Here is a 24,686-nt window from a genome sequence, read left to right as displayed (position 1 = left end):
ACCACCCTGTCACTTCTCTCCTCAACTGGACAGGGGAGACAAGATACAGCAAAAGGCTCATGAGTTGGGATAAGGGATTACAATCTGTTTATCACACTTTGTTCTGTCACTGTTTCCTCCTCATGGAGAGGAGTCTTTTCCCTGCTGCAGTGTGGGGTCACTCCCACCAGAGATAGTCTTCCATGAACTTCTGCCTCCAAAATGGGCTATGTTTTGCTTCATGAACTGCTCCAGTGTGAGTCCTTCCCCTGGGGTGCAGTCCCTCAGGAACAGGCCCTGGGTCCCTCACAGGGTCACATGTCCCATGAGAAAACCTGCTCCAGTGTGGGCTCTTCTCTCCATGGGTTTCCCATGGGGTCACAGCCTCCTTTGGGCATCCCCCTGCTCCAGCAAGGGCTCCTCCAGGGGCTGGAGTGGATCTCTGCACCCCCGTGCCATCCATTGGCTGCAGGGGCACAGGGGAATCCTGGAGCAGCTCTTGCCCCTCCTTCCTCACTGCCCTTGGCATCTGCAGGGCTGTTCCTCTCACATATTCTCATTCCACTCTTTGACTGCAATTGCTTCTGCCCAATAACTTTTTTTCCTCTTAAATATGTTATCCCAGAGGTGTTACCAGCATCCCTGATTGGCCCAGCCTTGGCTGGTGATGGGACCATCCTGGATTCAGTGCCATTGGCTCTGTTGGGCATGGGGGGAGCTCCCAGCACCTTCTCAGAGAACCCATCCCTATAGCCTCTCCCCCCCCAAACCAAAACCCGGCCATTCAAACCTAATATGCAAGTTTAGTGAGGTTAACTGTGACCAGTGACTGCTTATTTGATTTTGCATTTTAAAATAGATCTTTTCTACCTGATTTTTTTGAATGTGGGAGGAGCAAGAGACTAAGATGAGCAACACAACACAAGCGAGGTGCTATATTCAGTTGAATTTTAAGAGTGTGGTTTCTGGTGGTGGGTGTGGTAGTAGTTGGAGCCTGCTGTATGCCCTTCAGCCTTAACTCTTAATTTAGCAATGCTTTTAATTTTGGAATATCTAAATAATACCCAAAACTAGTCAAAAGCCACCATGTTTTTGCCAGCTTCAGCAGAATAAACAAATGGAAGACTTGCAGGCACAGCATTTCATAGAGGTGACAAGCCAAATAAAGTTAGGCAAATTATCTGGCGAAGTTTAATTTGACGATGAGAGGGTAGAGGCTGATAACTTCATAACCATGGCTTCCAACATGTTTATGTAGGCCATGTTTACTGATTTATTAATCCTCTTCAGAGTTTTAGAAAAGTCCATGAAATATCATGATTAAGTTCTTTCTAAAAGTAATAATAATAAAAAAGAAGAAAAAGGCATGACAACTCCAGAAGTCTAGACCAGAAGAAGGCAAGACCTTGAACTAGTAAGGTGTTAGCTGGAAATGCTCTGAAGTCAGTGTTGTACACTAGCTAATGTCTTTTCCATCGTTGGCAGAGCTGCCTTCCATTTATTAACCTCCCTCATGTCCTCCAACTGAGGTGGCAGCAATGGTGGAGAAGAATGAGGCCAGCATTTCAAGTGCTGTCTGGCCTCACTTTGCCTTTGTTTTTCTCTGCTCGGCTGCAGCTTTGGGAATTAGTGGTGGTACATTTCTACTGTAGAGTGTTAAATGTGCTGGGTTTCGGTCTATCCAAACTGAACTCTTGTCAAAAAAGTAGAGGAAATACAGGAGCTGACTCTGGACCTTGAACACAGAGACAATTTGGACTTACTGGTCAAACTTGCAAAGTCTTACAAGCTGCAGTCAGTTTGTGTGATTGCCACTACAGCAAACCATCAGGACTATGTGTCTCTATCTTATCAAAGGTGTTGGTGTGGCAACAGAACCTGGGTCTCTCCTTACTTTATGCTAATATTTTGGCTGTCTTCTTTTCCTGAGCAGTAGTTAGACATGGTGCATCCATAGCAAATAAAGTTATTCACCTTAGATTAAGATTAAATGTTCTCCTGTGTGTTGTTTCTCTTTCCTTTGCAGAGCCTCACTGTTGTGACAAGTCCAGTTCCCAATCAGAACCTGGATATGCAGCCCTACGACCTGAGCATTGACATCTACAGCCGCTACATCTACTGGACCTGCGAGGCCACCAACGTCATCAACGTCACTCGCCTGGATGGGAGACCCATGGGAGTGGTGCTCAAGGGGGATCAGGATAGGCCCAGAGCCATTGTGGTGAATCCAGAGAAAGGGTATGTGGGAAAACTCAGGCCCAGGGTTTTGAGAATCAAGTTGTTTTCTTGCTGCAGCTTGTTTTCTGTTTGTCAGAATGAAAAACAACTTTTGACATTTGTTAAGATGTCTTGGATTTATAGCAAAAACGTGGAAAGATCAAATGAACCTCTTTTTTCCTCTAATCATTCCTGTTCCAGATACATGTATTTCACCAACCTCCAGGAGAGATCTCCTAAAATTGAGAGAGCAGCATTGGATGGAACTGAGCGAGAAGTCCTTTTTTTCAGTGGTTTGAGCAAGCCCATCGCCTTAGCTGTTGACAGCCAGCTGGGCAAGTTGTTCTGGGCTGACTCAGATCTGCGCAGGATTGAAAGCAGTGACCTTTCAGGTAGAGTAGCACCTTAATTCAGTGACTCATTTGTGTGGTGTGGGTGTGGGGGAATGCAGAGAAAGGTGTCATCTTTTCCTTCCTACTATAAACAGTCTGTACTATGATTCTAATCACTCCCTGAATTCCCAGCCAGGGAATGTGCATGATTCATGCAGCGTGTCTTTACAGTTTCATAACTCTGTGATTTGCATTATTAATTGCTACACATGCTATTTACTTTGGTTTCTCACTGCAAAACCTTCATGTAGTTTCCCAAAGTCAGTTGACAAATAAATAGCAGCAGTTTTGGAAAGAGGAGAAAAGGGCTGTTTTTAAAGGCATTGCTTTTGGTGCAGTAATCTGTCAATCACAGGAAAGTTCCCTGTTAGTAGAAAAAGATGTCCTGCAGAGTTGAAGCAGCAGGTGTCCAGGTTACTTTTGTACCTGTCATATGGGGTGAAAAGATGTGAGAAAGATAGAGAAGATGTGACATCTCCCTGTCCTCCAAAGACAAAAACTTCCCTCTTCCAGCTGTGGAATTCTCTTTGCTTGCTCCCCAAGATTGCTTATGCTGCTTGTCTGACCTCCTCTATGAGTTCATACAGCCCATTTAACAATAACCTAACAACATTATACAGAAAAAGACAAATAGAGAATGGTGTTCCATTGGCTTGGAAAGCTGCACTGGTTCAGGAAAGAGTCCAGCAAGCAACCAGAAGTGGAGCAAGAGAAGAGGGGAAAATTATATGGTCCAGACTGAGTGAGAAAGACAAATGTCTTTCATTTACTAGCCTAATCCATCAAAGTGCTGGATCAGCTCAGCTGCCTCATGTAGCATCAGTACTAATTTGTGATACAGATTGGGCTGGATGTTGTTGCTGGAAGTGAGAGTTGAAAGCATAAAAGGATAAAAGCATATGACGGCTTGCAGTAATGTTTGTGGTAATGTCTTCCACTTATGACATGGTACCTTCATTCAAAGTAGCAGCATGTAACCCTGTTGACACCACTTGGATTTTCAGCTTTTTGTTAAGTTCCTAGAATAAGCTTTTGGTTTGGAAAACATTTTGTTTTTCCTAGATGGTTGGAATTAAAGCTCAGAAAGGCAGTAATTTTTTTCAGTGGTGTGTCACTGGAAGACTCAGGGTCACTACTGAACTGTGATATCATGATTGTTTACTTTTTTAAAATGCAGACGCAACCTGAGTTAGTGAATTATTAAAGAACAAAAAAAAAAGTGCTGTGGTGTTGCTCAGTACATTCCAAGCTGTCCCAGATCCAGGGTTTTCTGAGTAGAGCTACAGGCAGGAGAATATTACACGTGCTTTATTTCTCTGTTATCTGCCTGAAATTAGGACACCAGACAAGGAGATGGGTCTAAATTCTATATCAGTCTAGGTTTAATGATTCTGCTTCTTTGTTTCCTTAAAGATGTGGCTGTTGAATCACCAGTGTTATGTAGTAAAAGTTTTTATTTTACAAACCATATTTTAAAGAAAAAACTGTTCCAAAACCTCCCTTGCTTTTTTGCATTTGCACCACAAATAGATTGCTATAATCACCACGATAAATTGCTGACTGCTGAGATGCATTCCTGTGCTTAGGAATGCTGATTAATAAGCTCTTTTGACCAGCAGAGTAATTTTTCTGCATGTTAGCTTCTTAAAAACATTCAGTCTCTTGCTCTGTCAATTCTGTAGATTCCAGTACCCATAAAGAAAAGGACAGCTAGGATGCCTTTTATGTGATGTAGTCCTTCTTTTCCTCCCTGTCCTTCAGGCATGCAGTTAGGACTTGGTTATTCTGCCCAAATGGGAAATCCTATTGAAGTTAACCAGATTCTTCACATGATTAAGGGGTTGTTTATGAAAAGATGACTGGAATTAGCTCCCTACCATGGAAACTATTTGGAAATTAGTTCTTCTATTCCAGAATAATTAGTGTGATTTGGAAATGTCTAATGATTCTGGAATTAAGTCATTTTTATTTGGAAATAGAATGAGCTATGGGTGTGTCCTGATTTTTGTATTTATTTGGTTGGTTTTAAGTCTTTTTGTAAATGGTATTGCTGGAAAGGGGATGGTGATGCCAGGAGACAAAGCTCCTCTTAATCATGTCTCCCTTTCATCTGACATTCCCAATAAAGGAGACTAGCACCCTGATGAGTCAGCTTTGGGTTTCATTGTTGGTTTATGGAAGAAGGGATTTAATGTCTCAGTTTAGTCAGAAATAGTCAGTTACACTTGGTCACAAATATTAAAAAGAAAGATTAAGACATTAAGGGAGTGAAAATATTAAGCTTCAGAGCTTTAGGAACATACTGCAAAATGCCATGCTGATTGACGTGGGCATGGCAGAGCAGGGCATGTACAGACTCCGTTTGGGTAGGACAAGGTTTTAGCTTTTGTATTCCTTCCTGTCTTCCTTGCATTTTGCCCTATTCTCAGCTTGACTTTATTTCTCAAGATGCAGGTTTCTGTTTCTTACCTTTTCCTGACAGAATTAGTCATGTTATTGGAGTTTATAATAGATGGTTGCAGTTATTTAGGTTGACTTACATCATTCAGTCTATTAATTTCTACATCAGTCTGGGTATAGCCTCCTTCAGAATTCATCAACGTCTTTTCTTAATCAGATCATTGCTGGTGCTGCTCCAAAGTGGTGGTGAGAGCCCAGCCTAGCTGATTTGAATTCCCATGTTTTCCTTCAGGTTTTAATGCTTGTTAAATGTTTGGAAGGTTACTTAACTTCTGAGCTCTCTGTGCATTTAGTGAGAAGGTGATAAATACATTTTTCACAGCTGAATTTGTTTCTAAGTCACCATCATTGACATAATGTTGATTAAATTCTCAACAAGCAAAAACCCCTTTGTGCTACTAAACAAAGGATAGATAGAATTTATTTGAAGTTTAAAATCACAAAGTGCATGTGTCTTCTGTCCTGTAAGGTTATCTTGTGTGGCTAAAGTAGATTTTTTTCCCTGGTATTCAGTTATTCCAGTATATTTGTACAGAACAAAAATATAAAAACTTATGATAAATCATTCTATGGATGAACAATGTGAAGCTATTGTTTGCTGTAGTAGAAATGAAAAATAAGCACAGCAGTGAGCTCAGATATCACAAATACCACAATTTAGAGGTAAATTTTTGTGCTTTAGCTTGACTTGTGTGATCCTGTTTCAGCATCTCAAAACTGAAGCAGATTCCATGTGCTTTGCAAGTAATTTTGTGCTCAGAATCTGATCAACTCACTGAATATGTGACTGTTAATGACCACGTCATCCTGTTAAATAAAGGAAGCATGGATTAAGCCTCCCTCTGAGCCCTCAGGTTTTAACTAACATTTTTCTTATATGTGAGTTACAAAGTCTTCACTGTCTTCAGACTGACTTCAGTGATACCTTTAAAACATCTGTTGGCTGTGTGGAGAGTTAACCATGAAATGTGACAGTCACTCTTGGCTGTATTTAAGGCCAGAAAATCTGGCACAGAAATCAACACCCACTCTTCAGAGGTGTAAGGCTTCTTGTCTGCTCCTGGTGACTGCTAAAGGAACTCAGGAAAGTAAGTCTTTGCTAGAAAGAAAGGAGCATTCCTAATTTAGCACTAATAGTTTAGTGAAGGTAAGGGAGCTGAAAGAAAAGAACGTGAGGAAGTCAGAAGTGTTAATCTCATCATTCATGTGACAAGTCCTAATTACCCTGCTTTCACTTGGAATTTATCTTGTATGGGTTAGCTGAAGCCAATAATCTGTCTTCTTATTCCCCGTTGTATGGCAAGACAAAGCAATTAATCTCTCAAAAAGGGAAAGAGGAATGAAAAGAGCTACTGATTTCCATCATATTGATAAGAGACTGGAAAGGCTCATGAGAGATGAGCCCCTCCACTCCAGGTGCTTCTTAAATACACTAGATATTTTTTGAGCACAAAAACTCTCTTCTTGGTGAAAGCAGAAAAAATAATTTGATCATCTGTCTGCAAAATGCATCAGTCTTGCATCAGAGGACCCAGAATTGCCTGGGTTTTTGTAGAAGGCTTACCCAATAGCATAAAAGTAGTGAAAAATAGTGGTGTGAGTAGTGTAGAAGTTTCTGATACTTTTGCCTAGCTGAACCAAAGCACTGTCTCCCTTCTGCAGGTGCCAACCGGATCGTTTTGGAAGACTCCAATATCCTGCAGCCTGTGGGACTGACTGTCTTTGAGAACTGGCTCTACTGGATTGACAGGCAGCAGCAGATGATTGAAAAGATTGATATGACCGGTCGAGAAGGACGTACAAAGGTCCAGGCTCGTATTGCACAACTCAGTGACATCCATGCTGTGAAGGAACTCAACCTGCAGGAATACAGTGAGTGCAATCCCTGCTTGCAGGTGCAAACAGGGCCTGTGAGACTCGAGCCAAGAGACACGAGCCTGTCGTGCCTTGTTGCTGATCCACATCAGTGCGTGTGGAGGGGGTGAGCAGTTGGTATCGGCGCTGTTAGGTTGTTTCCTTCAGGCACTTGGCAACAGACTGGAAATCTATCACAACCCCAGCATCATGTTTTGTTGCTGATGACAACTTGATTGGTAGTCCCATCCAGCCACCTGGCATTTGAGTGGCTCTAGACACAGTGGAAACATCCTCTTATCCCTAACAGAGGACTTTCTGGATCATGCTAGTGCATTGCTATTGGGTGTTCACTGTTTAGGCAAGCACAGCTCTCAGGGCCTGTCACTAGCTGTCAATGTTTCAGTGGACTGCCTGCCTTGAAGGCAAAGTGAACAATTTTTGGTGGTGGTATTTCATACTGAAAGTGAACTGACAGAAGAGCAGTGTTGCATTGCACAAACAGAGTGTATATTAAATAGAAATTTGTGTCGATCATGGCTGCACTTTTAAAAAGTTTCTGCTTACCAGGCCTTTCCACACACACATGCTTGAAATGGTGGAAGATGAATGGTTAAAGCAGAGGAGTTGCTGTCATCCTGGAGGAAATAGGCCTGGTGCATGCCTTGGAGAAATATGTAGAAAAATGTCTGGGGATGTTTAATTAAAACATCAGTGCAGACTACTACTAGTTTTGTGTGCTATTAATCTCAGTAAATCTGTCAGGAGTTCCAAGAGAAGTATGTTGTCCTTATTAAACATTAAAATGAAGAGACATATTTATCTAGAGCATGTTAATTTGAGTTTCAGAGATAGTGTGGAAGCTTCAGAATTCGTAAATTAGAAAAGTTTATTTTTTTAATGGTCTTTGGTAGAGAAAATGAAGTATGGAATCCAAGGCATCTTTTGTATTACTAATTTGCTGCAGAGAACTACTGCTACCTCACACAAGGAGCAAAATGCTTTGAATACTGTTTTAGTATAAATTCTTAGAGTAGTTTCAGATCATGGAGAGTTACCCATGTATGATTTTAGATGTGTGTAAAGAGAGAAATACACACAACAAAATACAACATTGCCAGATATTTTTCATAATCCTCTCCCCAAGGGGTAGGGGGTAATGAAGAAATGACTGAAAGATCATAAAATAGGTGGGGATTTCTTATCAGTCCCTGTCTTATTTTTAAAATCCTAGGACAACATCCGTGCTCTCAGGACAATGGTGGCTGCTCCCACATTTGCATTGTGAAGGGGGACGGCTCCACACGCTGCTCTTGCCCCGTGCACCTGGTGCTGCTGCAGGATGAGCTGTCCTGTGGAGGTGAGTCCTTCCCCACTTCTGTGTCCCTGAGCTCTTAGCTTTGGCCTTGGGGAGGGTCTCCATCTTCAGGTATGGCTTCTGAGCCAAGGAATGTGACAGTGCAGCAGGTGCTGTTACACACGTGTACAGACTCACCTCTTTCGCTCCACCCTCCAGCTAAATTTGCAAGTATTGAGAAGTAAGGAAAGAGGAAAAAAATCCCTAACTGTTGAATAAGGATTTCTGTTCACCCTTTCTACTTAAGACTCACACTTAAGACTCAAGTTGAATTATTTCAACTTAATTCTTTAACTGTATGATTTTTATTACTTTTTGCTGTCACTCCCCATGTTCTGCCTTTTCGGGCAGTGGTAGATTCTCACATTCTGGCACATTACACAGTCTGTGCTGTTTTGTTCTTCTCTGTTGTCCTCCCCAAGCTCACTCTGTGCGTGTCTTTCTGAACTGCAGTCCCAAAAGGGCAAGTTGTCTCCTTCCATGGCCACTGTAGCCCACGCCCTGGTGTCTCCAGGGGTGGGGCTGGAATGGGGGAGAGGACAGGCACTTCGGTGCCACTGGACTGAATGGGTTGATTATGCAATCATCTCGCCATCGAGGCGACGTGTGGTCTCACAATGGAACGAGAGCTAACATAATCCAGATATTTTCTCAGAGCAAGTTTAATACCAGGCCAAAAAGCCGCAGGAGGAAAGGGGGATTAAAAAAAGGGGAAAGATCCACACTTCCTTACTGCCTGAGATTAACAGTTAACATAGTAAAAGTTAAATAACAGCTAACAGATGTGTTGAGGTAGTGGAACTTGACTAGATGGAGGAGTTTTTTGTTTTAAAATAATTTTGACTGAATAGAGCTGTGAAGGGCACATAACTAGACACTGAGTCACAGTGCATCCATCTGCAGCAAATTACATCCTTTTAACATCTTCTATACAATGACTGTCAGACATGAAAAAGAGGCTAAGCCATTGGCTGTGTATACAGTGGTGTTGCAGGAAAGGGGGAGTTGAAGAGTGTGATGACTCTGACTTGAAGTCTTACTAAGAGAAAGGTGTGACAGTCCGAAGTGGGAAGGGAAGAAAATAATTGTGTTTTGAGTGTGCATGTTTCTCTGTTCCTCTTGTTCTTCTTCTGTCAAGCCCTCATTGATGTGAGCCTGCATCAGTCACACTGGCCTCAAGGTCTGCAAAAGTGGCTGTGAACCCAGTGGCTGTGGAAGTGACCTTAAGATGTGGCATGCTGTTCATCAGCTGCTTTGATACAGGAAAGCAGCCGAGCTCTTGTCCTTACCTGTCCTGCTGTTTGTTCACCTGGATTTTTAACTTCTGTTTGTTTGCTTGATTTTCAAAGAACCTCCAACATGCTCCCCTCAGCAGTTCACCTGTTTCACAGGTGAGATTGACTGCATCCCGGTGGCCTGGCGCTGCGATGGCTTCACTGAGTGTGAGGACCACAGTGATGAGAAGAACTGCCCAGTGTGCTCTGAGAGCCAGTTCCAGTGTGAGAGTGGGCAGTGCATAGACAGCGCCCTGCGCTGCAACGGGGAAGCCAATTGTCAGGACAACTCGGACGAGAAGAACTGCGAAGGTACGGGGGATGCTGCCAAGTGGGATGGGAATGTACCTGTCACAGGGACAGGGATGAGTACCAGTGTTACTGCTGAGTAGGATATAAAAAGATCCAAAGTTCTGCTAGTTTTTAAACTGGTCTGTTAAATAGAAGTTATTCCATAACTCCATACTTTTGTTTCTCTACCTGTGAAGTGGAAATTAAGAGTGATCTCCATCAGAGTGGCTTAAATGCTGTTTGTGAAAAGTACTATCAAAAATGGCATGATTTTAAGGTCTAAAAACCTAGTATCTGGGAGTGAACTACAAAGTGGAGCAAATCCTTCTCATAGCTTTTTGTGTGCCTTGTACCGAGTAAAGGTTTTGGGATTGTTTATTTTACAATACCTGAACAAAATGAGCTTTTCTGAGTAGCAAGAGTGAGAGACAGGAGATTTCTGGAGACCTTCCCATAGAGCACAGCAAAAGAGAGTATTTAAGCTGTCTTTACAGAGGGAAGTGCTGTTGCCAGCACAATGAGAATTAAGTTCATTTTGGAAAGGACAGGTTTTGCTGGTGAAATCTAAACTGCCCCACCACTACAAAACATTAAATCTGAGCACACTCATCCTTTCCCTATTGCAGATGTAGTGAAGAGTTGTAGGGACAGCTTGTGAGCTTGAAAGGATGCTTCTTCTTTATATCCTTTCCGTGCATTTTCCTTCTTTGTGGAGACTGTTGAAATGACTTTAAATCAAGGCTAAATTTCTTTCCAAAAGATGGGCTCCAGCTCCAGCAAAAACACAGAGCTGAAATTCCTTTGTGCTGAAAGGTGATTATTAGCCAGCTGAGATGCTGACATCTGAAAAAGTGTTGTGCAAGTTAACTTCCAGTTGTCATTCAGCAACTGGAGATGTCAAACTAGGGGCTGTTTATCACCTTCAAAGGGGGGGCTGTTGCTGAGAGTATTCAAGTTCATTACAAATCAGAAAAGCCTTTAGTTTAACTTCTTAATTCAGCTGAAGACAAAAAAGGATTTCTGGATTTATGAGAAACAGAAGGCAGGAATATGTGGAAACAGCAGCAGCCAACATCTTGCCTGCAGCACCTTTTATTTTTTCAGTGTACTAAAAAAGCTTCAGTTTTATATTTTGTCCTTCGTTTCAGTTTAAAAACATAATATCAAGTCAATATATTGTCTCATGATTGAGGATTTTTCTGGTTTACAGGAAGAGCACAAGGACATTAAGAAGGACACTTGTCTTTCTTAAACAATTTTATTCTCACGACTTGTCAGATTTATTTTTCATAACTTACTTCTTCTCTCATATTACAGTAAATGCTTGAATTTGGAGATTGTTATAGTAATATTGCAATAACCATGTCCTGGGATAAGTGCCTGTCTTCTCAATGGCCTCTGAGTTATTTTAGATGAGGGTCACTTTACCTTGTGGTGTTCTTACTGTAAGCAGGCAGTAAATCCCAGGTACCAGTGTGCACTATCCTCAGCAGAACACTGAGTCACTTGCTCTGCATGGTTCATGTAAGGGACTTTGTGTGTCACTGGCTACTTCCAGAAATGAAGCTTGCAGCACTCCAAGCTCTCCCAAGATACTCCTGATTGTATGCTTTGGTGTCTTTATTTTTTAATGATTTTCAAGAGCAGTTTCTGATGCTGGCTGTTGGTGTGGGGGTTCTTTGCAGTGCTGTGTTTAACGGATCAGTTCCGCTGTGCCAGTGGGCAGTGCATCGGGAAAAGCAAGAAGTGTGATCACAACCTGGACTGCAGTGACAGCTCTGATGAGCAAGGATGTTGTAAGTGTACTGCCTGAGACTGGAGATTTGGTTGCAGCATCCAAAATTTGCTACTCACCTTTCCTACGAGTTTGATTTTATTCTGCCAAGCAGACTGAATTAGTTGTTCCCAGAATTAATGCTTCATAACTGCTGTCATGCAATTAATGCACAATGTGGTGGAATAGGAGAAACAAAAATAATTAGTATTCTGAAAAAGTAGTTTCTGAGGCAGAGAATGCCTGTTATTTTTCTTCTTACTTTTTAAATTTTAAAAGTAAAAGGTTTGTTTTACTCTAATTTTTATATGCTGAGTTGGTGCAATGTTAAAAAATATCTGTTGCCATGAGGCATTCATCTTTAACTTTTATGCTTCATGGTTTTCTCATCCAGAGAATTAATAGCAGGTACTTTTAGAATCAGAGGAGCACTCTGTTTATAGAGTAAACCTTCTAAAATTTATTTTTTTTATCTTGAAAGGATGTAATTCTGAGCTTGATTGCTGATTTGTAACATGTGATATCCCCTACCTTGAAATCTCCAGGGCTCTACAGGAAAGCCACTGCCTTTAAAATTCCAACTCAAAAGTTCACTTTCACTGTTGGTGCTTTAAAAGAAATTGTAAATAGGGACATCTTGTCTTGTGTTAGAGATCCATATATCACAGCTGGCACACAGATAATTTGAAAATGCAAAGCCAGAGTTGGACCCTTGATCTTAAGAAGGAGTATTAAGAGATGTTCTGTCATGCTCCCAAGTCACTAGTGACATTATCACAGGCTTGTCTAGTTCCCTTTATTAGAGTTTGTATGTTCTCCAGTTTTTTAACAGAGGATGGAAAATTGGCCCACCCAGAATAAGATGGCAGTTGTCACCATCCCTCGTTCACTATGATCAGAAGTCTGTTTACTTATCTCTGTAGATCGTGACAAGCTGGTTCAAGTGTGGGTTTGGTGTTCAGGGAGAAGAAAATGTGTTGAGAAAAAAACTTTCAGTAATGCTTAAGATGTAAAACACTGACTAGAACAGAAAATACTTTAAAGTCAGCCTTTCTTGTCAAATTCACGAGCACAGGCAGGGGGTTGTCAGTTACTCCCAGAAATGTCATTGCTCAGAATTGGTCTTGTAGGGAAAGCCACTCATTTTGACTGTTGAATAATTGTTTTGGGTACAGATTCCTCGTAAGGTGGCACTTCTCAGGCTGATGCTCAGCTGTATCTGTAACCAGAAGGGTGGGTCAGATGTGGAATTGTTTAGGTAGCTTAATAAACAGCAGCAATCCCCAAATTCATCACTGCTGAACAGTCAAGGTGGTGAACCATAAGTGATTGTTACACTGCTGAGAAAAGGAAGTGCCAGTTTGTTACCCTGATAGCCGAGGGTGACATGAAAAGCAGTTGTTGCCATCTTCAGTGACAAGAAAAGCACAAGAGGAGTCCCCTGCACAGTGTCATCTGGAGATGTGGCTGCAGGTCTTGTTCATCAAGTTCAAAGGAAAGCTCTGCTTGTCAGCCTGAAGCAAGAGCAGGGCCATCACTCCCCCTGCACATGCATGTGCTCACTGCTCATTTCCTGTCATTTGTGATCTGAAAAACCTCATGGTATGTTTGGAGGTCATCTTGGAGGCTGCAGGTAGCCCTTATGGACACACAGAGTCTTTGAACAAACCTGTCCTAAGGCCTGTTTGTTCTTCCCATATATTAATTTGAAAGCTGTTGTCTGCCTGCAGAAGAGGAGGAAAGGGGAAAGATGCAAGAAGAACTGATGTTGGTCTAAACTTCCATGGTCTGATTTTCCTTTTCCCTTTTAGACACAACGGAGGAACCTGCACCACAGCCCAACAACACCATAGGCTCCATCATTGGTGTGATCCTTACAGTCTTTGTGGTGGGAGCAATGTACTTCATCTGCCAGAGGGTGCTGTGCCCACGCATGAAGGGCGATGGCGAAACCATGACCAATGACTACGTGGTGCACGGGCCAGCCTCGGTGCCTCTGGGCTACGTGCCTCACCCAAGCTCTCTGTCAGGGTCTCTGCCTGGTAAGTGAAGGGGGTGATCCTTATCCTTGGCACCCCACAGCTGTACTTGAGGATGCTGTGCATCCCTGTACAGGAAATGCCTGCTCCAGATGCAGTTCTTGGAAGCTGTGGGAAGCCAGGACTGCCAAGGCTCGTTGCCATCCTTCTTCACAATAATGAACTGTATTTAACCCATGCTGTTCACAAGCATTTAGGTACTTAGCAGAACCTAAGTTTAAGTAAATGCACACACTGTGCACTTTCTTCTTTTGCTACTAAGGAATCCCCTTTTTGGGCTATTGTAGCACCAGCAAAGTTTCATAACAGTACAGGGTAAAGTTACACAGAGTTATATTCATGTGACTTTAAACATTATGTAATCATTCCTGGTAGGTTTGCAGTCTGAGTTTGTATGCTTGTGAGACTTCTTGCCAGGTCTGTAATGATCAGCAATAACTCTGGTCTCAGCTTATTTCATTTAATGATGAATTTTCCAATACCAGTCCAAGCACATGATGCTACTGCTGTTTAAAAAGTAAAATTTAACCACAACATTGCACTTCAACTATATGCATTGCTTCTGGATATATTGATTAAATATGTATTGTAACTTGTGGCTTTTAGATCCAGCAGGCTCCTCTCAGAGCATAAATTGGTTTTAATACCAAGATAATTAATTTTGGGTTTGCAAGTTGTGCTTATCTGTTGTCCTCCAGATTTTTTTTAATCTCCAGATTATTTTTAATCTGTTGTCCTCCAGATTATTTTTTAAGCTTCCTTTTGTCTGTGAATTGAGGAAGAATTGAATACTGACATACATCTCTGTTCTTCAGGTATGTCTCGAGGTAAATCTGTCATCAGCTCCCTCAGCATTATGGGAGGCAGCAGTGGCCCCCCCTATGACAGGGCCCATGTTACAGGAGCCTCTTCCAGCAGTTCTTCAAGTACCAAAGGCACTTACTTTCCTCCAGTAAGTCATTCTGTTATTCATAAGCCTTTAAAAACTTTTAGGGAAGTGACAGTGTCTTTCTAAAGGTTAATCAATTGACAGATTAATGTTTTGATTTAGAATTCTAGTCTAATAAACTTGTTTGGATATGGAGCAAGTGATTTTGAAAGGGAAGAGGATTGTCTTTTTCCAAAATGGTCTAGAAATTTTCACTTAATTAAAAAAAAAGTTGTGAGAGAGCTCAGTGCCAGGAAGAAAAATATTAGGTTGAATGTCAGGAGAGATGAAAAAATCCCTGTAGATGTTAAGCAGCTCTGGCAGAGAGATCTCCTTTCATTATACTCTGCCATGTGCCTCTGAAGGTAAAACCAAGGTTGATTCTGTACAGACCTTCCAAGGAATTAAAATGAAGCTTTGTGTCATGTGTCTTCCAAGTGACAGGTAAATAAGTAAACAAGTGTTTTGCAGCTCCATAACATTCCTCCATCACAAATGTGTAGTGTGCTGCACTAACTGCTGTGTGACAGTTTGTGCCAGCCCTAGAGGGCTCCCTGTCTCTTCACTTCTAGCATCTGTGGTGGTTGGTTTGGCTATTTTTATGGAGCCCACCAAGCCACTGTCGAGTGTTAAAGAGTCCCATGCTTGGTCAGTGAAGGCTGGAATCTCCCAATTGTTGGTTTTCAGTTCTGAGAATCAACTGATCAGGCTTTAAATCAGCTTTAAATTAATCCAAACACATGGAGTAAGAACATGCCTGCATAGGGGAGGAATGCTTGCCTTGGCCAGCACGCTGCAAGAACTGTAAGCAGGGCAGTACTTGGGGACTGCAGCTTGCAGGAGCAGAGATCTGCCAGTCTGCCTTGGGCAGTGGTATCCCTGGTGACAATCTAGAATTGAACAGCTTGCTGCAACTTTACTTCTCGGCACTGGCTATGTCAAAATGGCCAAAGCAGTCAGTGTTTTTTGAGAAGAGCTTAGCAGTAGCCAATAGGAATAGCAACAAATGGCATTTCCAGAGTCTGCTTAACAGCTGGGGAATAAACAGGAAAAAAATCCTGTTTGCTGGGAAGGCTATGTATGCAGTTCTTTAGTTAAGGTTCCTATTAGACAGTACTAAAAACTACAAACTGGTGTTTTCTCAAGTTCCCTTTGTATCTTTCCTTTTTAAAAGTGTCTTTTTTCCTTTCTTACTCCTTAGATTTTGAACCCACCACCATCACCAGCTACTGAACGTTCACACTATACCATGGAATTTGGTTATTCTTCAAACAGCCCATCCACTCATAGATCCTACAGGTAATTACTGTTACAATAGCTTCTGTCAGGATCAAAGCAGTTAGTGTAGAAAATGCAGAATAAAGGCAGCCTCTGCTCTGTAAGAATTACAATCAAAGGCCCTAATTCTGCAAGCACTAAACTGGTGCTTAAATGCGCTCACGTGTAGCATGGCACTGCTGCCTGTGTGGAAGTGCAGCACTGTTTGAGGTAAATCATACACTAAGAGGGTAGTGATACATCCCTGGGGTATATTCCTTAGGGGGAATGACAGCACTCATCACAAAACTAACTACATGCCAAAAGAAACACAGTGCCATGAGTATTTTGAGCCAAAAAAACTTACCCTGGAGTGAACCCTGCCTTTTTTAGGCTTCTGCCATAAATAATTTGTTACGTAATTATCAGAAATTATAAGCAAATACCCTGTGGAGGAAAAGTTGGCAATATAAAGGCTAATAAGTCAGAAGTAACATTAATGTTACATTAATGTTAATTAATGTTCTTGTCTAGATAAAGTACAGAATTTCTAGTTTGACACATTAAGGGTTAATATCTGGAAAAGATTACTAACCTTTTGCTTTATTTTCTCTCGACTAGTATTTATAAGCATGTATTTTATCTCTGTTTCAATGTATTTTTCTTACTTTCCCTGTAAGAATGCTGGAGTTAGTTATGATTTTATAACAAGTTACCAAAAATAGAGCAACAGAACCCTGCTACCCAAGGGTGTAACGACTCCCCTCCCAAATCACCAGTGGATGTGGTCAGTGAGAAGAGAGTGCTGTATTTGTCTGAAAGATGTGCCTCCCTAACACAGAGCCTTTGGGGGCTTTGGGTAATGAGGTCTCTGGGGCTGAACAGACATCTCTCCTCCATTAGCAGAAAATATGGCCTCTGTTGTGGAGAAGGTCAGACCAGATGTTTATAATGATCCCTTGCAGCCATATGAAAAATCTTTTAAAATTACAAGTAATTTTCTAATGAAAGAAACCAAATTTCAGGCACCAGGATGGGTCATCTGCTGGTTAGCTGATGTGACTTTCAGTATTATAAATTATATTAGGGATGCAGCATAGGGTTTGATATTTTCCAAATGCTCCCCCACCCAAAAATAAACACTGCTCTTGCTGCTTCTGATCTTACTTCTTTCCTAATATTCTGACTTGACTATAGAGGAGCTGCATCCCCTGGTGTTGCCAGCCACTGACTGTGATGCTGGGCGTTGTTGTTACCATGCATTTCCCCTTCTAATTTGTTTCCTTGAAACTATCTTGGGCTCATTTTAAAAGATGTTTTGTGGTAGCAGCCTTTGAGAATTTAATCTCAGTTATTTCTCTAAGGAATGCTTCTCCTGAGTGCTGTGAGTGTGCCAGGTAATTTTCAGTCCTTCTGTCTGGCTTTGGAAGTTAGTATCCAGAAACTTCGTAATGGAAACAGAATCATCTTCTCCATAACTGCAACACAGCTCTCACAGAGGCACATGCACACCCTGTGCCCTCCCTGCCCCGCTGTCTTAGGAGAAGCTTTTTCTACCTGAATTAAGTCCTTAGGGAGCCTGTTGTGTGGGAGACTGTTCTCAGCCACTGCTCCTCTCTGTGGCACATCACAAGCTCTTAGAGGTGCTCCTTGCATCTCTGAGCAGGCAGTGCCAGGGTCACTGGGAACATCTGGAGACTGGGAAGCACTTAGCAAACCTGGGCTCTGCAGTGATCTTGGCATCACAGAATGCTGTGGTTGGGAGGGAACTGGGAGGGAATGACCAGCCCATCAGTTCCAGCCTCTGCCATGGGCAGGGACATCTTCCACTAGCATGCCCTGTCCAGGCTGGCCTGAAACACCTCCAGGGATGGAGAACCCACAAAAATATGGATTAAATTAACCTGATAATAGAATATTTACACCAAATGCGGCCCACTGTCCATTTCCAGCAGTTTGGAGCACAAAATTAATTTTCTACCAGTAAAGCCCAATGCTGTAGCACTTCTGCAGGGAAGTTTGGAGAGGAGATGCCGTGCATTACAGCAGAGGTTGCCCTGCTTTCTGTTTCCACCTTGAGAAGGAAAAGTGACCCTTTTCTCCCCGCCACAGCTACCGGCCCTACAGCTACCGGCACTTCGCGCCGCCCACCACGCCCTGCAGCACGGACGTGTGCGACAGCGACTACGGCCCGAGCCGCCGCCTGCCCGCGGCCGCCGCCAAGGGCTACACCAGCGACCTCAACTACGACTCGGAGCCGGTGCCGCCGCCGCCCACGCCGCGCAGCCAGTACCTGTCTGCCGAGGAGAACTGCGAGAGCTGCCCGCCGTCGCCGTACACGGAGCGCAGCTACTCGCACCACCTGTACCCGCCGCCGCCGTCGCCGTGCACGGACTCGTCCTGAGGAGCGGCCCCCCCGCCCCGCGCCCGCCGCGCCGCGCTGTAAATACAAAAGGTTCCGCCGGGGACGGGGGGAGGGAGCCCAGCGTGCGGGAGGACAGTGTACAGGTCAGTGTGGGGCGGAGGAGCACTGAAGATATTTGTACAGAAGAATTTTAAAAAAAAAAAAAAAGAAAAAAAAAAGGATATTTATATATTTTCTTAAACAGCAGCTGCTGCTTGTGCCATAAGAAGAAAGAATTTTTGTATAAAAGAACCCAGACGTTTGTACAAAAAGTTTTTATTTTTGCAAATGGAACACAAAAACATGCCTTAATCCAGTGAAGTGACTGAGCACATAAGGAAATGGAAGGACTGGGATATGTTTCTTGTCCGGTGAGGTGATATGTGGGGTTTTGTCAATACCAAAAATGTTTAAAGTAATTAATAATAAAGAAGTCCGTCTCAGAGCAGCATACCATAGATACTTGGAAGTAGCCAAATAACCTCTATGTTAACTGCAGAGGGCCAGCAACTAAAGTTAAACTTGAAAATGCAGTCAGGACAGATATTAACCTTACACAAAGGGCTTTGTTTTCTACAGGAATACAGCAGTCGTAGCAGTGAATCCAGAAAATCGATTGCACACTTTTTTAAATGAATGCACCTCTGTTTTTCCTTAATGCATTTAACAAATGAGAGCGTTTAAAGCTTTCTCCCTGCTTCTGGAATTTCAGTTATTTTTGTTGGGTGTATCTTAACATTTGGTTTTGAATCCCAGTTAGGTTTTCTTGTCTTTTCTTCATCCTTTCTTTCTGCCCGTGTCAATTAAATTCATGATATTTCTATTTAAAGTACTGCTAGAACTGGGCTGCTGTAAATGCGGGGTTTTCTCCTAATTAGCCTTGTCATGCAGTGATTATCATGCTATACATTACCCTCCTCATTTTGCCAGCATGGTAGGACTCTCTTTTGTACCTGGTCAGTACCATTCTCACATCATTGACAAGGGTAATATGCATATACCTGAATGATTTTTAGTCCCTTAAAAAAGAAAATCTTATTTTGACCTAGTGCCCACAAAATGTCAAATATTTTTATACCACATATAATATAGACAGCATATTTATAATCTATAAATTTAACCATGGATTGTTAGTTTTACTGTAAATGAATAATATATCCTTGCAGTACTTTCAGTGTATATTGATATCACAGTATACAAATCACATATATAAATATATATATTATTTTTTCCTAGTAAGGAAGCATTTAACTTTCAGTGGAACAACTGTCCATAAGAAAAATAGATGTTTTGATCATTGGAAGGGGTTCCCCTGCTGTATTAACTGCTCATGTTGTCTTTGTGTTAGGTAAAGCCAGTTTTTCTCAGTATGATTTTGACATACCTCCTCTTTTGCGTGGTGTGAGTCTAATACTTAAGTATTAACCGCTGTGAATGTCAAATTTTAAGATATTCTTAACCAAACCATTTTATATTCACATCTCTATTTTTGTATATTGTCATATTTAGCCCCTTCTCCCATCAGCCTCACCACGGTGATTTTGACAGGGAGATTATTTAATCAAGTGAAAACATTATTTGTGTAGTTTAAGGGGCAACCTAGGATATTGTTAACTCCTCTTGGACTCCAGTGCAGTGCTTTGAATTTGTTTTGCTGCAGCAGAGCACACAGTATACCTGGTCTTAGATGGCATTGTGCATTTGCACCTTCTTCTGACATCACATCCACTGAAGGTGCTCAGTGCCTTCACAGACTGGCCCTCTGAGTCTTCTCTCTCAAAACAAAGGTCCTGGGAGCTCCTGCCTCCTCACCTTTGGCCATGGAATGGGGATAGCAACTTTCCAGAGGCGCCTTTGGGGTTTTATTGTTCTCTGTTGCTTCCTTCCCAGCCAGTTTCACCTAAAAGAGAGGCTATCTGAAAATATGGCATGGGCTTGCAATTGATGTTGTTGACAAAATTAGTGACAAGTTATTCTTGCTAGCTGCCACTCATCTGGAGTACTGGATCCTCATTTGGTTTCAGCTCCAAGGAAAACTGTCATTGGGATTCCATCTGTAATAAAGGGGTTTTCCTACTAGTCCAGAATACCTGAGGAATCTTTAAAAAGCCTTGGTGATCTCCAGGCTGTTGCTGTTGGTCTCTGAAGATGGTGTACTAAGGGGTTTTTTGCCCAGCTTCATTCTAGGTTTCTAGGAATTGTGGTAGCTGTTCTTCTGGCTCTTCCTTGCTGGTGGAGAAGCTTCCTTGTGTTGTCCAGCAGGATGGATGTTGAGGAAGGTGTTGTGAACTACAAGGGAACTGAAAACCATTTATATGAAGGGGGGGAGGGGGGGTGTGTCGGGGTGGGGGTGAGGCTGGCACACCGATGAGAATTAGAATTTCTCTGTTGTTTACATTTTTTCATGTGCAGCATTCCGTGTGGGGTTCACATGTGGAAACTTGCACTAATGAACTCAGAAGAATATTGTATTGTTGTATCTCAGTCCAAGTGCTTGTACTGCAATGGCAATGGTCTCTTCTTGCAAAATGCTTTTCTCAGTGTGCCAATTTCTTTTTGAAAAACTCCAGGATGGTTGAGCTTAAGGAGTGGTATCCTCTTTCTGGTGCAGCTGGACTGCCTCACTGAGGCATCCCCTTGGAGGGAGTTCCTGCTGGTAAATCTGTGTGTTAATTATAAGCAAGGATTTGTTTAGAAGAAAGACATTCTCTGCATATGGATCATGCTGCCTCCTGTGCTGGTTCACATCCACATAACCCAGCTGAAGTCAGTGGGGGTGCCCTGTAGGATTTGATCAGGTATTCCTGATACAGATGTTTCAATTTGTGCATCAAATATTTTGAGTGCCTCTGGGAGGTTCATGAGAGGGGAAGAGGGTTTTCCACTGAAAATGCCCAGCATAGAGAACAGGCTGTTCCTTGTCTGAGCAGGAAGCTGTGATAGGATTTTGCAAATACATGTATTTTCTCAGTAAATGTGGAGTAAATTTTTGAAAAAGGTGCTGATCTGTGAAGCTCCTCTCAGGGCAAATCTCCAAATTACAAAAGCATTGATACCCACACCTGACACATTCCCAATGGATAAATGCTGAGACTGAACATTTTCTCTTTGTTCTCCTTTGGCACTGAGCCAGTTGTGATTCATATTCTCTCCTTCCCTCAGTGAGGATCATCTTTCCTTCTGCTTCTCCAGTTGACTGAGGTATTGGGACCATAGATAACACAGACATGCCCATCCAGGGGATTGCTGAAGTGGGTTTGTAACTTTAGCATGGAAAGGATCTCAGTGATGGCAGTGGAAATTGTTCCTTGTCCTTCCAGTTAAGCCTAAAGGTCCTTATCCTGCAGCATCAGGTTCAGTAGGGCATTAACACAGGGACCTTGTGTACTTTTTCCTCTCTGTAGATACTGGGCAGTTCTTGGCTGGCTGGCTGGGGGTGGGAACAGCTGGCATGCCCAGTCTGTTGTAGCTAAAAAACAAAACAAGGCATTACAGCATAATTTGTTGAAAACTAACTTTGCATGTTTAGATGGCAGCATTAATGAGACCTAAGTCTACCTTTTAAAGTTATACCTGGCATGTCATGGTGCATGCAGTTCTTGGCTTCCTCAGGGGCACTCTTCATTTCCCCACTGCTTTTGGATACCAAGGTATTTGTTAGGAAATGACTTGGATGAGATAAATGGAGCATGCACCTGGCATCTGCATTTGAATTAAAGAATGCTTTCCGTGAATATTAATTCATGCAACCTGTGCACATACATTAAATTAAATATTTACAGTAATGCAAAATACATAAGTGAGCCATTTGATATCAAAGGATTCATTTTGCTGTGAGTTGAAACTTTCTGCACTGTAAATTCTGGATTTCTGCCCCAGCATTTCTCTCCCCATGTGCAAGTACAAGTGGGTGTGCAGGTACCCAAATCTTTGTAACAGGCACTTAACCCAAAGCTGATCATTTTCTCCTGTGCATAGATTCAGCCTCCCTGACTCCCAGAATGCTAATGCTGAGTGTTGTCCTGCTGTGTCTCACCTGCCCTGGGCTCCCTTTGGCCAGGTTTACAACAGACAGCAGAGCACCTGAATCCTTAATGCTCTGTCAGGCCAGGCAGGAGAGGAAGCACATTTCTTATACTGTTCCCCTACTTTTGGAGTCCATTTTGCAGATGAGTAAAGCTCCTCTGTGTTTTGTAGGGACAGGGAAAGCAGTCTGCTGCAGCCCTAGAGTAATTATGAAGAAAATTGCACCCAAACTGCTTGACATGGCAGGTGCTGCAGTCAGCTGCAAGTGTGGAAAATGCCTGTCATTCCTATTTATTACACTAATGGGCCTTGATGGTGGTGTGGTCTCCAGCTCTGCATTGCTTCTCTGTTTATTCTCTAGAGATTGCTTCATTGGTAAGTCCTAAACACAGTTTAAGCTTTAAAGTAGTTAAACTTGTGCTAAGATGAAGAAAAGGCCACTGTCTTGAATATTATTTCCCTTCCTGATTGCTTGGCAAATGTCAGATTAATTAATTAGGACCATTCTGGGGGGAACTGCTTGAGCTACAGAACTCTCTGGTCACACATGCTGTTGGATCAGATGACTTCTTCAAAATACCTCTTCAGAAGAAATCAATCACTTTTTTGCCCTGACCTTTTTGCCTTGAGCATGTTTGTCACACAGTATTGTTAGTGACAGAATCTGCTTCTGAACCTGTACTGTGCAGATTACTTATTAGGTCTGCAGCAGAAAAATAACTGGCTCATTGAGTGCAAAAACAATTTAAACATTGCTATTCAGAAATTTCTTTCTTAGCAATGAGATTTTAAAAATTGCATTTTGGTGTTGGTATGACTTGAAAATTAACCTTTACTTTACAGCAGGTGACAGAGAAATGCTACCAGTAAGTTAGGAATGAGCTAATAGCTTGAAAAGGGTTACAAAACAGTCAATTTCTTTTCTAAAAGAAGTCAAAGTCACAGTAGTGATCCAAAATATCCTTTCTTTTCCACCTTTAAAAAGGGAAGGGATTTGTAGTGTTTCTAGGGACTGGTGATTCACACCAGAACTGTGCAGGGCAGGGTAAGTCACGTGTTGGTGTTTTATTCAGGATTGTCCTAGTAGAGGGCAGGGTGATTGTTACAAACTGTTGGAGAGCCAGTGTTCCCCTCTTTGAATGAACCAGGAGCAGCTCTGGAGTCCTGATGAAAATGGCTGCAGCCTTAAGTAAGCCATGCAGGGGAGAGTCAGTGGAACAGGGAAGTGTTTTTTGCAAAGAGGATACCACCAGGCTTAAGCTGAACTAGCCTTGTTTGCAAGTGAAGGATCTGGTGCTGCTTTCAGATTTTAACTCTTTGTTTTGTTTTTGGTTTGTTTTGTTTGTTTTTTTTTTTTTTTTGTAAGCTTTAATCACTGTTTGTCATTGTCTTAAAGCCAGCTGGTGTCTCTTGTTCATCAACTTCAGTACGATGGTGCTTTGCAAGGATGTATTTATATTATAATGGCCAACATTTGGCCAGCCCTACTCACTCATTCACTAACTTTTTTTTTTTTTTTGTAAAATAAAGTGCTTTACTTGTATGGTGTATATAAACCTTGTACAAAAATCCTTTCCAATTATTACTATAAACTGAGTTGTAACAAATGAAATGTTGATTTTTATAATAAAACTAAGAGTGAAAAAGTATGTTTCATTTTTTTCATTTCAGCATCTGGAGGACAGGTAACTAAAGGTACAATGTGTGTCTTTGCTCTCCATAAAAGTCAGAATGGGCTGAGTTTTCTAATGAGGTAGAAGGCTCTTCACACACATGGATTTGAAGTGCAACTGACAGTATTTTAAAGCTTAAAGTCTCAGTTATTGATCCCTGAGATTGGTTTACAGGATAATACCAACCAGATTATTTTACCAAATGAATCTTTATCAGGTGCCAGGCAACCATTTTGGACACTGCTGGTTCTTGAAATCTCTATTGAAATGTTCAGCAAGAGAGAAGCATTTAACTTCAAAATGTGAAAGAAATTCCCCCAACCCCCTCATCCTGTTGCTATAACAAGTAATTGGAGAAGAACCAGTTCTGAATTTATAAACTCAGCACAGGAATTCCCCACTCCACTTGCATCCACTGGTCTTGGAAAAAAATACATGGTTTTGTATTGGTTTGTATCTGGCTGTACTGAGACTCTCTTGCAGCTCCAGTTTTTCTGCATGGAGGCATGGACAAGTCACATACCACTTCCCACGTCAGTAGGTCAGGGTCTGCATTTGTCAATCTCACAGAGCAGTGTAAAAACACCTCCTGTTCACTCTCAGCCAGGGTGCTGTGCTTGCTCTGTTTCAAGGTGTTAATTGATTTTGCCTTGGAAAACAAGCCTTTAGTTTGGAGCTGCAGGTTGCTGTGTTTTACTCTTAAAATGCCTGTTGGGAATTGTTCTGGGCTGCAAAAGGCTCAACAGCCATTCCTTTTTTTT

At 42.1% G+C, this 24,686-nt stretch overlaps 1 protein-coding gene across 2 annotated transcripts in view; it reads left to right on the top strand.

Annotated features, from left to right (window-relative positions):
• Positions 1-23,899, top strand: part of LRP6 (LDL receptor related protein 6) — a 121,271-nt gene extending 97,372 nt beyond the window's left edge. Inside the window, exons 14-23 of one of the 2 annotated variants that reach the window (XM_059845799.1) lie at positions 2,006-2,217; positions 2,398-2,588; positions 6,711-6,920; positions 8,137-8,262; positions 9,651-9,845; positions 11,510-11,620; positions 13,410-13,640; positions 14,453-14,589; positions 15,767-15,864; positions 17,935-23,899. In XM_059845799.1, coding sequence (XP_059701782.1) covers positions 2,006-2,217; positions 2,398-2,588; positions 6,711-6,920; positions 8,137-8,262; positions 9,651-9,845; positions 11,510-11,620; positions 13,410-13,640; positions 14,453-14,589; positions 15,767-15,864; positions 17,935-18,226 — 1,803 coding nt within the window. In that variant the 3' untranslated portion in view covers positions 18,227-23,899. Of the gene's footprint in view, positions 1-2,005; positions 2,218-2,397; positions 2,589-6,710; positions 6,921-8,136; positions 8,263-9,608; positions 9,846-11,509; positions 11,621-13,409; positions 13,641-14,452; positions 14,590-15,766; positions 15,865-17,934 lie in introns of both variants that reach the window. The other variant, XM_059845798.1, reaches the window with a different exon arrangement.
• Positions 23,900-24,686: the final 787 nt, after the last annotated feature.

Source organism: Haemorhous mexicanus, chromosome 5 (assembly GCF_027477595.1).
Source record: "Haemorhous mexicanus isolate bHaeMex1 chromosome 5, bHaeMex1.pri, whole genome shotgun sequence".
In the NCBI taxonomy this organism is placed as follows: Eukaryota; Metazoa; Chordata; class Aves; order Passeriformes; family Fringillidae; genus Haemorhous; species Haemorhous mexicanus.
The sequence above is the reverse complement of the archived record's forward strand: the minus strand, read 5'-3'. Positions and strand labels throughout refer to the sequence as shown.